The sequence below is a fragment of the Primulina eburnea genome, chromosome 6 (genome assembly GCF_022965805.1).
Source record: "Primulina eburnea isolate SZY01 chromosome 6, ASM2296580v1, whole genome shotgun sequence".
Classification (NCBI taxonomy): domain Eukaryota; kingdom Viridiplantae; phylum Streptophyta; class Magnoliopsida; order Lamiales; family Gesneriaceae; genus Primulina; species Primulina eburnea.
The window spans coordinates 33423041-33435519 of NC_133106.1; the positions used below are offsets into that span (position 1 = coordinate 33423041).

General features: G+C 32.5%; 2 protein-coding genes and 1 pseudogene across 2 annotated transcripts; all 3 read left to right on the forward strand.

The window, feature by feature from the left end:
• The first annotated feature begins 2182 nt into the window (after positions 1-2182).
• LOC140834468 (probable LRR receptor-like serine/threonine-protein kinase At4g31250) lies at positions 2183-5396 on the forward strand. Its single transcript, XM_073199355.1, has 3 exons — positions 2183-3127; positions 3888-4436; positions 4574-5396. The coding sequence occupies exons 1-3, from the start codon at positions 2470-2472 to the stop codon at positions 5239-5241; spliced, it is 1875 nt and encodes a 624-aa protein (XP_073055456.1). The 5' UTR covers positions 2183-2469; the 3' UTR covers positions 5242-5396.
• Positions 5397-6313: 917 nt separating this feature from the next.
• LOC140833509 (uncharacterized) lies at positions 6314-7519 on the forward strand. The gene is made up of 3 exons (XM_073197846.1): positions 6314-6783; positions 6941-7075; positions 7230-7519. Exons 1-3 carry the CDS (start codon positions 6634-6636, stop codon positions 7314-7316), a joined length of 372 nt encoding a protein of 123 aa, XP_073053947.1. The 5' UTR covers positions 6314-6633; the 3' UTR covers positions 7317-7519.
• A 2374-nt stretch (positions 7520-9893) lies between these two features.
• Positions 9894-12155, forward strand: LOC140833510 (uncharacterized; annotated as a pseudogene).
• Positions 12156-12479: the final 324 nt, after the last annotated feature.

Here is a 12479-nt window from a genome sequence, read left to right on the forward strand (position 1 = left end):
ACTATGCATGACAAACACAAATAATTGTTTGGCACAATAAGAAAACACTTCAAAAGAATCAAAATGAGTTTAAATTAGTTTTATGTGTAATAATTACTCTTATATAAATCAAATGAATAGAAAAAGAGAAATAAAAATGAATTCAAATCGTTTTTATGTAAAACAAATTACCAATACACAACCCAAGTTTTAGATCACAATAAAAAAAAATGTGATCATTACTTTACTTCTTTATGTTACATGTATAGAATAACAATCACAATTGAAGATGAGAATGAGATCGCAATAATAACATTATTTGGAAAAGTTGCAGCGTCTTTTGTTGGATGTTCTATTGAAGATTTCATTCAAATTCATGAGCATATATAAGATAAAACAAACAAATGACTTTATATCTACATAAATATTGCATCTAACAATAAAAATTTTCAATGCAGAATTTACCAAATAACCCATATAAAGATTCGCTAAATCAACCAAGTTCCACACATTCTTGTTCAAGTTGGATAATTCAGTGGAAAAACGTGATGAAATGTTAAAAATTGTGGCATAAACTATTGAGATACATGACAATTATCCAACAACAAATGTCAATATCAAGAAACAGAGATCTCGGAAGATTATCAAGACAAATAAACAAAGCAGTGTAGCACCAAAGGTAGAAAAATCAAATGAAATAAACATCAACAAAAACATGAAGATCCATGAAGACGAAGATGAAATAGAGATTCGAGATGAAGAACCAATTGCCGAATACAAAAAAAAAGAGATAAGAAGATAAAACCGACGGACACAAAAAGATTTCAAGAAGTCTTCAAATCAAAGACAAGAAAATGTGATGATTTCGATTGTAACCAAATAATTAATTATTTATCTATTAAAAGTTATTCTTATTTCAAAAATAATTTAAACATATTTATATAAAATTATCATATACAAATTATTCTATTTCTCAACGTGCAACGTACGTGCATTTATCTAGTTTTTTTAAATATAGGAATCATTCTTGAATAACGAACTATTGTCCATTTTCTTGATCGTTTACAAGTTAATCAAATTGTAATTGTAATCATTTGCACAATTCTCTCTTCTCTTCTTTTCATGATTTAGTTTTCCTTCGGCCCACTTCTCATGGCAATTTCTTGATCAAACGTACATCATATCGTGTAAAATATAGTTATCTAATATAAATCATTGGATTATATTCATCTCATGTGGAATATATTGAAGAACATATAATGTATTGACAAATATAACACTGTATACAAAAACTCTTATGAGATGGTCTCACGAGTCAATTTTGTGAGATGCGTATTCTATTTGAATCATCCATGAAAATTGTTAATTTTTATACAAAAAATAGTATATTTTATTGTCAATATGGACATGATCGATCAATTTTACGAATAAATACTTGTGAGATGATCGTACCCGACAATTTGTGCCATGCGGACTTGACTATGAGAACAAATGAATAATCATAATAATAAATGTTAGTGCATTTAATGAGCCCTTTTGGTGCTCTATTAAAAAAAAACCCAATTTAGTAAAATAATAAAGAAGAAAAGGACACATACAGCTCATGTACAGCCTCAGGATTTACGCAAAATTGGAGCATATTGGTAACATAATAAGTTTCTTATATGAGTTACGTTGAATAAAATGCACGAGGCTCCTTGCATTTTGCAAAACGACTTTAATGATAAATTTTTAAATATGACGCATAAATTTTATTTATTTTTTCAATTAAAGTAGATATTTATCAATAAAACAAATTGAATTTTTTTCCTCAAGTACTAGAAGGAATATTCAAATTTTCCAATGAGAAATTTTCATTTTAGTACAACAAATGAAATTAGAAAAAAAACTTGACACTATTCTTTTTCTCTATTTCATTAATGAATAGGTATCTTGTGAGATGTTTTCACGAATATTTATCTGTGAGACGGGTCAATTTTACCGATATTCACAATAAAAAGTAATACTCCTAGCATAAAAAGTAATACTTTTTCACGGATAACCCAAATAAGATATATGTCTCACAAAATAAGACTCGTAAGACCGTCTCACACAAGTTTTTGGTACATTAATTGGAGAATAAATAAAAGGTGACAACTGAAACACTGTTTACAAGAAAAAGGTCAAAATCCCACAAAATATTCTTGCTAGTAATGACCACCCAACCAAGAAATATAATCTACTTAATTCCCAAAAAATACAAAAAAAATAAAGCCAAAAATAAAGCCGGCCAAAACACAGCTAATCCCTTTAAATATGGCATACTTTGTATCCGAACATATCTCCCTTTGTCATCTTCAAATCATCCAACATGCCTTCCTCAAACAATCAATCACCATTTCAAGAAACTATGCCAAAACATTTTTAGGCATTCATACAATATTTTCAGCCAAGATATTCCTTCAAGATCATTATTATACATAATATAAGTGTTGATCGAACTCTCGAATAATGATCATGGATCGTAACACTCGTCATTGTTTGGTTGTGTTTTGGGTCGTGCTACTTTGTGTTATACCATCATCAGGCGATGAGACGGACACGTCTAAATCCCTCCTCAAGTTCAAAGAATCATTAACCAATGCCAACATGCTGAGTGATTGGAAAGAACCAGTTGCTAACCTGTGTTCTCCTATTTGGATTGGCTGTGTCTGCACACATGGTGTTTTAACAGGATTGAGACTCGAAGGGATGGGGCTTGGAGGAAAAATCGACATAGAATCCCTATCAAACTTGTCATCATTTACCAGCCTAAGCGTGATGAACAACAGTTTTTCAGGGTCGTTTCCAAGTGATTTAAACAAGCTTCAAAAACTGAGAAGTTTGTATTTGGCAAATAACAAATTCAACGGTGAAATACCGGATAAAGCTTTTTCAGGGATGAAGGGTATGAGGAGAGTGGTGTTAGGAAATAATGAATTCGCCGGAAACATTCCTATGTCTTTGCTTCAACTGCCAAGGCTTGTGGATTTGCAGCTTCAGAGTAATCAGTTTGAAGGGGAAATACCGGATTTTTGGCAGGAGAATTTGACAGTAAATTTTTCTTACAATAAGCTAGAGGGATCTATACCTGCTACACTTCGCAGCCAGAATGCAAGCTCATTTTATGGTAATTTTCGATATTCATACTTACTTTCTTGATTTTGATAATCCTCGTCGCTTGATCATATAGTTAACTTTCTTTGATTATTTTCGAAGTTGATTTCAAGGTTCTCGACTTGTTTTTATCTCCAAGTTAGTTTGATAATCAAAATTTGTCTAAATATCGAAATCAGTTATCGGATTACTGCTAGCTGTTTAGTTAATATCAAAGGGGCTTCTAATTCGGAAGAGGTATCAAAATATTAGACAACGGTTGTCCAAAATATTTTTTGTAGCTTTGTTTTCAACTTTTTAGTTATGTTCTTTAAGAACTGTAACTGACATGCACGTTGTTCATATGCTACTGATGACAGCTAAACAGTCGCTTATTATTGGTTTAACTAATCTGTTCTCTATTAGGAGTGCAGGGAAGGACTGCAACCCTTGATTTGGGTGATTTTAAATGAACTTTTTTGGATGTATTTTAAATTCACGACAATTATTATTATTATTAAAATTGCATAACTTGATATAAAGTAGATTAAATTCATTTCAAATTTGTTCTTCTGAGGGAGTCAAGAAATTTGAAATTAGTAATTTCAAATTTATCAAGCACTACCTAAATAATCATTTGAACTAAATTCAAGTATTAAAATAACACCTTTCTTATTGTAAGAAAGAACATTACGTAGATTATAGAAAGACCATCTCTCTCTCAAATATCGCCATGCAATAAAATTTACTCGCTCACTCATTTTCTGTATTTTGGGGTCTGTTTTATCTGTCAGGAAATAAGCTATGTGGTATGCCCTTAGACATTTGCAAACCAAAGAAATTGACCTGGAAAATCGGCTTAATCATTGCGGTTGCAGTGGGAATTGCATTAGCTGCTATTATCATATTTTTCCTCATATTCAGCAGGCGTGTAAAGCCGCTGAAATACCAAAAATCAATAGACAAATCCCACAAAGAAGATCCAATTTCTAGCCAGAGTGGGACATTCAAGAACAGTGAACATGGAAAACTACAATTTGTCAGAAACAATAGACAAAGATTCGAGTTGGAAGAGTTGCTAAGGGCATCCGCTGAAGTGTTGGGGAGTGGAAGCTTTGGCTCGTCTTATAAAGCCGTGCTTTTCAGCGGCCAACCTTATGTTGTCAGGAGATTCAGACAAATGAGCAATGTCGGAAAAGAAGACTTTCAAGAACATATGAGAAAGCTAGGAAGGCTGTCACACCCTAATTTGTTGCCTTTGGTTGCTTTCTATCACAGGAAAGAAGAAAAGCTTTTGATCGCTGATTTTGCAGAAAATGGGAGTTTGGCTAGTCATCTTCACAGTAAGTTTTTCATCTCCAGATTTTGTTCGGATGTATCTATTATAACCTGAGAGAATGAAAATATACTAAACACAGAAAGCACATTTCTTTTTTTAAAAAGTTACATGATCTTAACATGTTTGAATTCTCTTGAGAAGGCAAAAGGGGCCCGAACCAACCAGGTCTTGATTGGCCAACACGCTTAAGAATCATCAAAGGTGTTTCAAGAGGATTGGCGTATCTCTATGAGGAACTTCCCACATTAAGTCTTCCTCATGGCCATCTAAAATCGTCAAATGTCCTACTCGACGGCACATTTGAACCCCTTCTAGCTGACTATGCACTAGTACCAGTAATCAACAAGGATCATGCTCAAAAATTTATGGTAGCATACAAGTCACCAGAATCCTCTCAAAATGACCGCGTAACGAGGAAGACTGACGTTTGGAGCCTCGGAATTCTCATTCTCGAGTTGCTGACAGGCAAGTTTCCTGCAAACTATCTCAAACAAGGCAAAGGGCCTAGCGCAGACTTGGCTACGTGGGTTAACTCTGTTGTGAGAGAAGAGTGGACAGGTGAGGTGTTCGATAAGGACATGAATTTAGCAAGACGTGGTGAAGGGCAGATGCTCCGACTACTCAAAATTGGAATGTGCTGCTGCGATTGGGATGTGGATAAAAGGTGGGATTTGAAGGAGGCCGTTGAGAAAATAGAAGAGTTGAAGGAAAAGGATAGCGATGATGACTTTTCATCTTACGCAAGCGAAGTTGATATGTATTCTTCTAGAACAATGACTGATGACGATTTCTCGTTTTCAAAGGCATGAAATTTTGAGAAACTAGTAGACACCGACTGCCTTTTAGTCTTTACATTCTTTCAACCTTGGTTTATGGATAAGTCTACGATTCTTTGCAAGTTTGCTCGTGTACTTTGAGACAATGGATACTACGTTTTATTATTTAATAACCAAAATACTGGCCCTTTTTCTCTCCATCTCTACTCCAATGCTCACTGACAACATATGTAATATAAATGACAGTAGAGAGAGGATTTATGAGCTTAACATGATCCAAATTTTCTTCGGAGTTTTTTTTACCAATTGCATTAGACTGAAACTGCTACATTTTTTTTGGAAACTTGGGAGAAATTATAGATTATTGAGAAAACTAAAATTCAATTTCTACACGATTAAGCATGATAAGAAAAATTACAACAATTAAGAAGCAACCCTCTCTCTCAGTTTTCTGTTGGGATGTGCAAATGGAGCAGCATCTTTGGCGGGTAGTACTTTGCATTGCTCCACTGTTAGCCAAAATGCTAAAAGAGAAAATATGAAGATCGCGAGTAAAAAGCAGTAAACGAAAGCACTATCGTAAAAATAAAATGAAATAAGTCTATTATTGAAGTATTAATATCTTGTATATAAAAACAACAAGGAAATAGTAAACTAAATGGAGGTATGTAGCAAGTACAGTTTGTTTAAAATAGATTCATCACTTCTGGTCAGTGTTTCGAGGATTTAGCCGGACGAGTATTACTCAGAATACAACGAGCAGACAAGTAGCAATGTTGTACAAATCAACTGGATAATGAAATAGCAGGTGAACTTTGTCAGCAGATCACACGGAATCACAAGCAGCATGCACAGTGTACAAACAGGAGAAAGAAAACAGGAACGAGGGAGAGAGTGGATGTTTTTGGTGTGTTTTAGAGCATAATGCATCTTCTATTTTTACAAGCAGATTACATCCACACGAAAGGCCAAAAGTGGTCAATATGCAGTCATTCGAGTTTTATTGTCACAAAAAAATTTGAAGCGCCTACATTTATTTAGTTTCAAAATCCGATCACGATCTACCCTATTCATTAAAATTGCTAAAAGTTTTAAAACCTTGTTGAACGATTACATTTTCAAGAATATCATTAAGTCTTCAGTCTTCTGCCCTGCTCGCATGGATTCGGCCATGTTTGCTGTTTATTATACTCAAAGAACTTTTGTGCAATATTTAAGTTTGCGTTTAAATGTTTAATCAGCGGCGAAACGGGTCAACGTTGAAGAATCTTACGCTATTTGATCTTAAATTTAGAGCCACAAGTTGGGTTGTGGTCTGACAAATTTTTGATAAAAGATATGATTTTGCGGCAGATTTGGACCCCACAAAGGTGATAAATGTATGGATATGGTAGCTGTGGTGAAATTCTTGACCGAGAATAGGCAATGGCAATTGCCATGAAAATGGCTGTTGCTTCGGCCCATTCCAGTTGTAATTTGAAGCTCAACTTCCCCTGCAGCAGTAAGCCATCGCCATCCAACTCAAAAGCCCGTCTCGACCTTAGACCGGCTGGATGCGTTCCCGTCCAACAACAAGTAACAATACACAAATTCTTGCTCTAAAGTTTCACTTGTTTGGATTTGAGCTTCTGTGTTCTTGTTCGTTGGTGTTTCTTTGGTTCCAAACTCGCCCTTCTATTCGGTTTTTCCATTGATTTTGACTTTCTGTTGGTTTTTGTTTTTCTTGGAAAAGTTGGATTCTGGGATTATGTGTGAATCTTGCAGTGGAAGAGGGTGGCTGCTTTGTGAGTTTTGTAAAGGGCAAAAAACCAATGTGAAAACTGCCGAGAGTAACCGGATTTACCGCCGTTGCCCAGCTTGTAAATCTGTAAGCAATCGCCAAATTTGTATTCTTTTGTACAGATTTTGTCCATTAAGCCTGCCTGCGTTCCTATATACATTTCAAATGTTATTTGTATTTAGCTACAAAATCTTTTCTGGGTTGTTCGATAGTGTCGACTTATTCTGTAAAAATTGTGCAGATTGGAAGCGTGTTGTGTTCAAAATGTAAAGTTTTCAGATGTGTTGCGTTCCCGGATCATAATGATGGTGAAAGCCTCACCTTTTGAGCTCAACATAATATAATCTCACGATTTTCTTCTATCGTGTCGATTGAGTTAATTTCTTTTTTTCGTGTTTGTAAGATCAAGTATGAGAAAATATTGAGTTGGCATCCCCACTTAAACCGCTACCATCCTATTAACTACGTTTTGAAAAACATGAAACCATTTTAGCATATGCCAAGAACAAAAAATAATTATTTCGCTTTGAATTTGAGCTTGCTTCAGAGTTTGCATTCGAGCGTGATATATTTGGTTCAGATTTTATTACTGAAACTATTTAGCAAAGGTTTGAATTCGGGTTTGAACTTGTGAGCTTGTGTGATATTTAGGTATATTTATAAAATATAAATTTTAACAATCATATTTAAGCTTGTATAGAAATCATTTAGATGTTATTGATGAGTTTTGACTGAATGTTGGGTTTGGTCAATTAATTTAGGAAAATACAAGAGTTTTAGTGGCTATCATTATAATTCTAAGGTTAATTGCTTGGAACAACTTGAATAAATTATTTATTAGTCGATGAACAATGATATAATTAAATAGTAAAATCACATTAAATCAGATTTTTTCTCGATATGTGTGTGGTCTCAAAAAATAGAGAGGGAATTTTTTTTTTTTTTTCATTTAGTTAAAATGAAAGCTTGAAGTTATATTTAGGTGGATAAAGAGTCTTTTTGGAATAACAAAAAGGTTTAAGCGACATATCAAAATTAGTTACTTTACATTATTTAATATCATATATTCATATATATAATTTATATTTATTGTTTTAAATAAAAATATGTTATCAATTGTTTTATTGAAAAATTTTCCCCTTATTTTTTGAACTCTTTTGTAAATTGTGATTTTCTCGTATGTCCAAAAAAAAAATAAAAATCAATAATGTTTCGACGAATAATTGAATTATTATTCAAAATCACCTTATTGTTATGTTAGGCATAATTTTCCAAAATAACTAGAATTTTATGTTATTTATCAACTTTTGACGATGATAGATATCTAAAATCTAACTAATCAATTAGGCACATATTGTTATTAGTCAAGATTGCGATGCATATGTTATGTATAGTGTTGATTATTCTTTTGATTGTCGATTAGAGCCTATATATCTAACCAAAAAGTTAGACTCGATCTATCTGTTTAAAAAAAATTACAAAAAATAGAGAAAATATTAATCACATAACCAAAAATATAATTTTCTCTTTAGATCAGTTAGATCCACGGCGTTGCCTATCTAAGCATCATATAAACGAACCTTATATTTAAGAAACTTAAAATTCAATCTGTGAGCCTATACATAACATTCGAATTAAATAATTGATTTATAAATTAGCAGCACCAAGTGACTCAACTTGAACATGTACACTAAGTTTTTCCGACACGAAATCTAAATCAATGTATACGTTTGTCCTGAGGACTGAAATCCAATATGCACATTATGTATATAATCTCAAATTCGACAAAAGAATGAAAATCGATTAATTTACAAAATTTTCCGAACACAGAATAGTGGCGTTGGCTGCTAGAGGCATGTTGGCCACCAATTTATATTATTTGGTCTTCCAGGCTATAGTGAAAACATTTTTGTTATATTATATTATATTATATTCGTCGATTCGAATATTTCTCACATATTTTATTTATTTAAAATATATAAAAATCATATACAACTTTTGCACAGACTTATATATATATATATATATATATATATATATATATATATATATATATATATATATATATATATATATATATATATATATATATATATATGATGTGGCTGGTACAATTACAACACAATTATATATATAAATCTTGAATTTATTAAACGTTGAATATCATATTCATTTTTACTAATAAATCATATTTTTCATTTTTTTTATTTTTAAATGTAAAGTAATTATAGATAAGTGGAAAATTATAATTTTAGTTTTGTATGATTGTCTCTTTGTGATTTCTTTCATCTATATTATAGAATTTCAGTTTTAGTAACGTATAATTCAGTATATGATAATTTTAGTTTTATCAAAAGTTTTGGTATAACATTATACATGTCATAGACACATCAGCCCAACATTAGAAAATGTGGCAATTGAGACATTACCTAAAAAAAATTCTCACTCGATCTTTAATAAGAGAAAACAGGTATGTCAGGTACAAATGCACCGCATTGGATATTCAAACGATGAATCAAATTAGATTGTAAGTCATAATATCAGCCAATATGAATGTCAAAAACAAGGAAATAAAAAATAAATGTGAAATTGAAAGATAAAATACGAACGATTCATACACGTAATTTGTTTATTTACAACAACCAAGAGAAATCGAAATGAACATAAAAACTAAATAAGGAGTTTGTTGGAAACTAAAATTGCTAACTGAAAATTTTATTAACTGTGAAAAACATGAAAACTGGAACGATGATGAAAATGTAAAAAATAAAAAATAAAATGTGTGACAAATAAATAAAAAAGATTGAACTGGAACTGGAAGCGTAATTTCTCAAAGACAAATAATATAAGTTCACCGTTCACGCCCATAATAACAATAAATAATAATAAAAAAGAATAGAAAACGTTATTTAATATATACATACACCCAAAATCAAAATGGAGTGGAAGAAGTGCTACTTGGATGTGATTCTGGTTCCATTAGGATTGTTAGTGTCCATATCCTACCACGTATGGCTATGGCATATGGTTCGGACACAACCCTTTTCGACCATCATCGGAACCAACGGCCGTGGCCGGAGATTTTGGGTGGCAGCCATCATGAAGGTATGCACATTTTATCATACACTAATTAATTTCTCATCTATAGTTTCTTTTTGAAAAAAACAAAAATTCACATGTAGTCAATCTTTGAAATGTAGCCAATTTCACATATTGCATTATGGGGGTAGTTCCATTCTCAAATACAAAAAAAAAAAAAAAAGTTATTTGAAACAACAAGATTTAGAAATATTTCTATAGTAATTAAGTATCGATAATTCAAGATTACACACCGTACCGTACCGAAAATTGTATACATTATGATATAAGAAAATTTTACACCGATTATATAGAAATTATACGGTATATCGAGATTTCAGTACGATATTGGTATATACCGTTTTATACCGGCAAAAAATCATATTTCTAAAATTTTATAAATTTATTGTTTAAAAATATTATATATTCTTAAATTTTTATATAATTTTTCGATATATACCGAAATTTTCAAATTTCATGTCGTACCCAAAAATTCGGTATCATTACCATACCGTACTGAAATATTCGATATACCGAAAACTCGATATTTTTTCATTACAGTAATCTCGATGAACTGAGAATTCGTATTTTTTCGGTCCCTAATCGATAATTTATTATTATATGCCTAATAATCTCGAAACGAATAAGTTAACAACATTAAAGCTTGGACAAAACTGGGGAAGTTCCATTTATACCTTAAATAGTGTTTTTGATTGGTTTAAGGAAATTAACTTATGTAACTAACCATAATATCATTCGTTGATGGGCACTTTTTTCATTATTACATTAAAGAAAAATAATATATAAATGGTGATACCTAATAATCCACCAAAGTGGAAAAAGTTCACTTTTATATAATAATCCTTGACACGCAAAGGAAAAAGGATAAATAAGGGAGATAATTTAAAAAGAAAGTCTCTTAATGCGTTTCATGCGAGCAACCAACTAATGTCGCATTTCCCTTTCCTTAAATAGTATGTGTTAATAATGTGTTGGGAAATTGCCTCATTGGACAACGTAGTATGACGTGATAGATGATGCAACATGTTTTTTTTTGTTGTTTTTTTAATAAGTATATGATCATTTAAATAAAAGTTTTTTATTAATATTTTTATAAGTATGGCATTTAAATTATAAAATACAATGCATAATTTAAAATATAATATAAAATTTTTTAAAGTAAGAGGATGGTTTAGAGGATAATATCCTGCAAACTAAATGGAATATATACAAATAAAATGTTTACTTTAAATTCAGATTGTTACCCCTTTCTCCACAAATTTTGCATGATTTAGATATGATGATTTGTTCCAGAATCATTGCCCCATAGATTTCATGTGACCACTAGTAGAAGATGTGACCTGATAACGATAGTTTGAAACGAGATCTCGAGTTTTTATCAATGTGATAATGCACTCTCCAATTTTAAAAAAATATTAATGGTAATTGTTAATTATTAACAATGGGCTAATTAACTAAGGAATTATTTTCAATCAATCCAGGACAATGAGAAGAAAAACATCCTGCCCATCCAAACCCTCCGGAACACGATCATGGGCGCCACCCTCATGGCCACCACGTCCACCCTCCTCTGCTCCGGCCTCGCAGGCCGCAGCCGTGATCAGCAGCACTTACAGCATGAAGAAACCTTTAAACGATGTCGTCTACGGGCGCCCACGGTGAGTTCATGGTGGCCTTAAAATACGTCACCCTACTCCTGATCCTCCTCTTCTCCTTCCTATGCCATTCCCTCTCCATACGCTTCATCAACCAAGTCAACTTCCTCATCATCAATTGTCCTCCGGGGAACCAGACTGGCGGCATAGTGACAGTGGAGTACGTGTCGGAGTTGCTGGAGAAGGGGTTCCTGCTGAACACGGTGGGAACAGGACGTTCTACGCGGCGCTGCCGCTTCTCTTGCGGATTTTTGGGCCTGTTCTGGTTTTCTTGTGCTCGGTGACGATGGTGCCGGTGCAGATCTTGCATGATTGATTATAAGTGATGAGATTTTTGTATGTCCTTGATGGTGGTGCGTATTTAGGATTTACTAATATTGTTTTGGATACATCATTCATGATTCATTGTAATAACAAATGACTGAAAATCAACTTATTGTAGTGAGAAATGTTGATAATGACATTAACAAAACTTAAATTTCTTAAAAAAACAAAAATAACGAACTATTGTATTTTTGTTCATCCAATAAGTTTGCAAGAAGTTTGACCCCCTTTCATTTTATTTTTTTGGGGGTCATTTATTTCGGTTTTGGATTTGGGACGAATAAGTTCAAGAGATGAGAGAATTAAGGATATCCACCAGAAAAACTAACCCAATCCATAATGATGTACCGGAAAATAAAACATTTTTGTTACTTGACCAACCATCAGGAGAAGCAACAATATATAGATAATCA

What these genes read in the sequence shown, in the direction of transcription:
- LOC140834468 (XM_073199355.1), top strand. Translation starts at nt 2,470, where the DNA reads ATGATCATGGATCGTAACACTCGTCATTGTTTGGTTGTGTTTTGGGTC. An exon ending in GAATGCAAGCTCATTTTATG is followed by an intron (nt 3,128 to 3,887) that starts GTAATTTTCGAT and finishes TTTATCTGTCAG; the next exon opens with GAAATAAGCTATGTGGTATG. An exon ending in TTTGGCTAGTCATCTTCACA is followed by an intron (nt 4,437 to 4,573) that starts GTAAGTTTTTCA and finishes TCTCTTGAGAAG; the next exon opens with GCAAAAGGGGCCCGAACCAA.
- LOC140833509 (XM_073197846.1), top strand. Translation starts at nt 6,634, where the DNA reads ATGGCAATTGCCATGAAAATGGCTGTTGCTTCGGCCCATTCCAGTTGT. An exon ending in GCGTTCCCGTCCAACAACAA is followed by an intron (nt 6,784 to 6,940) that starts GTAACAATACAC and finishes TTCTTGGAAAAG; the next exon opens with TTGGATTCTGGGATTATGTG. An exon ending in GTTGCCCAGCTTGTAAATCT is followed by an intron (nt 7,076 to 7,229) that starts GTAAGCAATCGC and finishes AAAATTGTGCAG; the next exon opens with ATTGGAAGCGTGTTGTGTTC.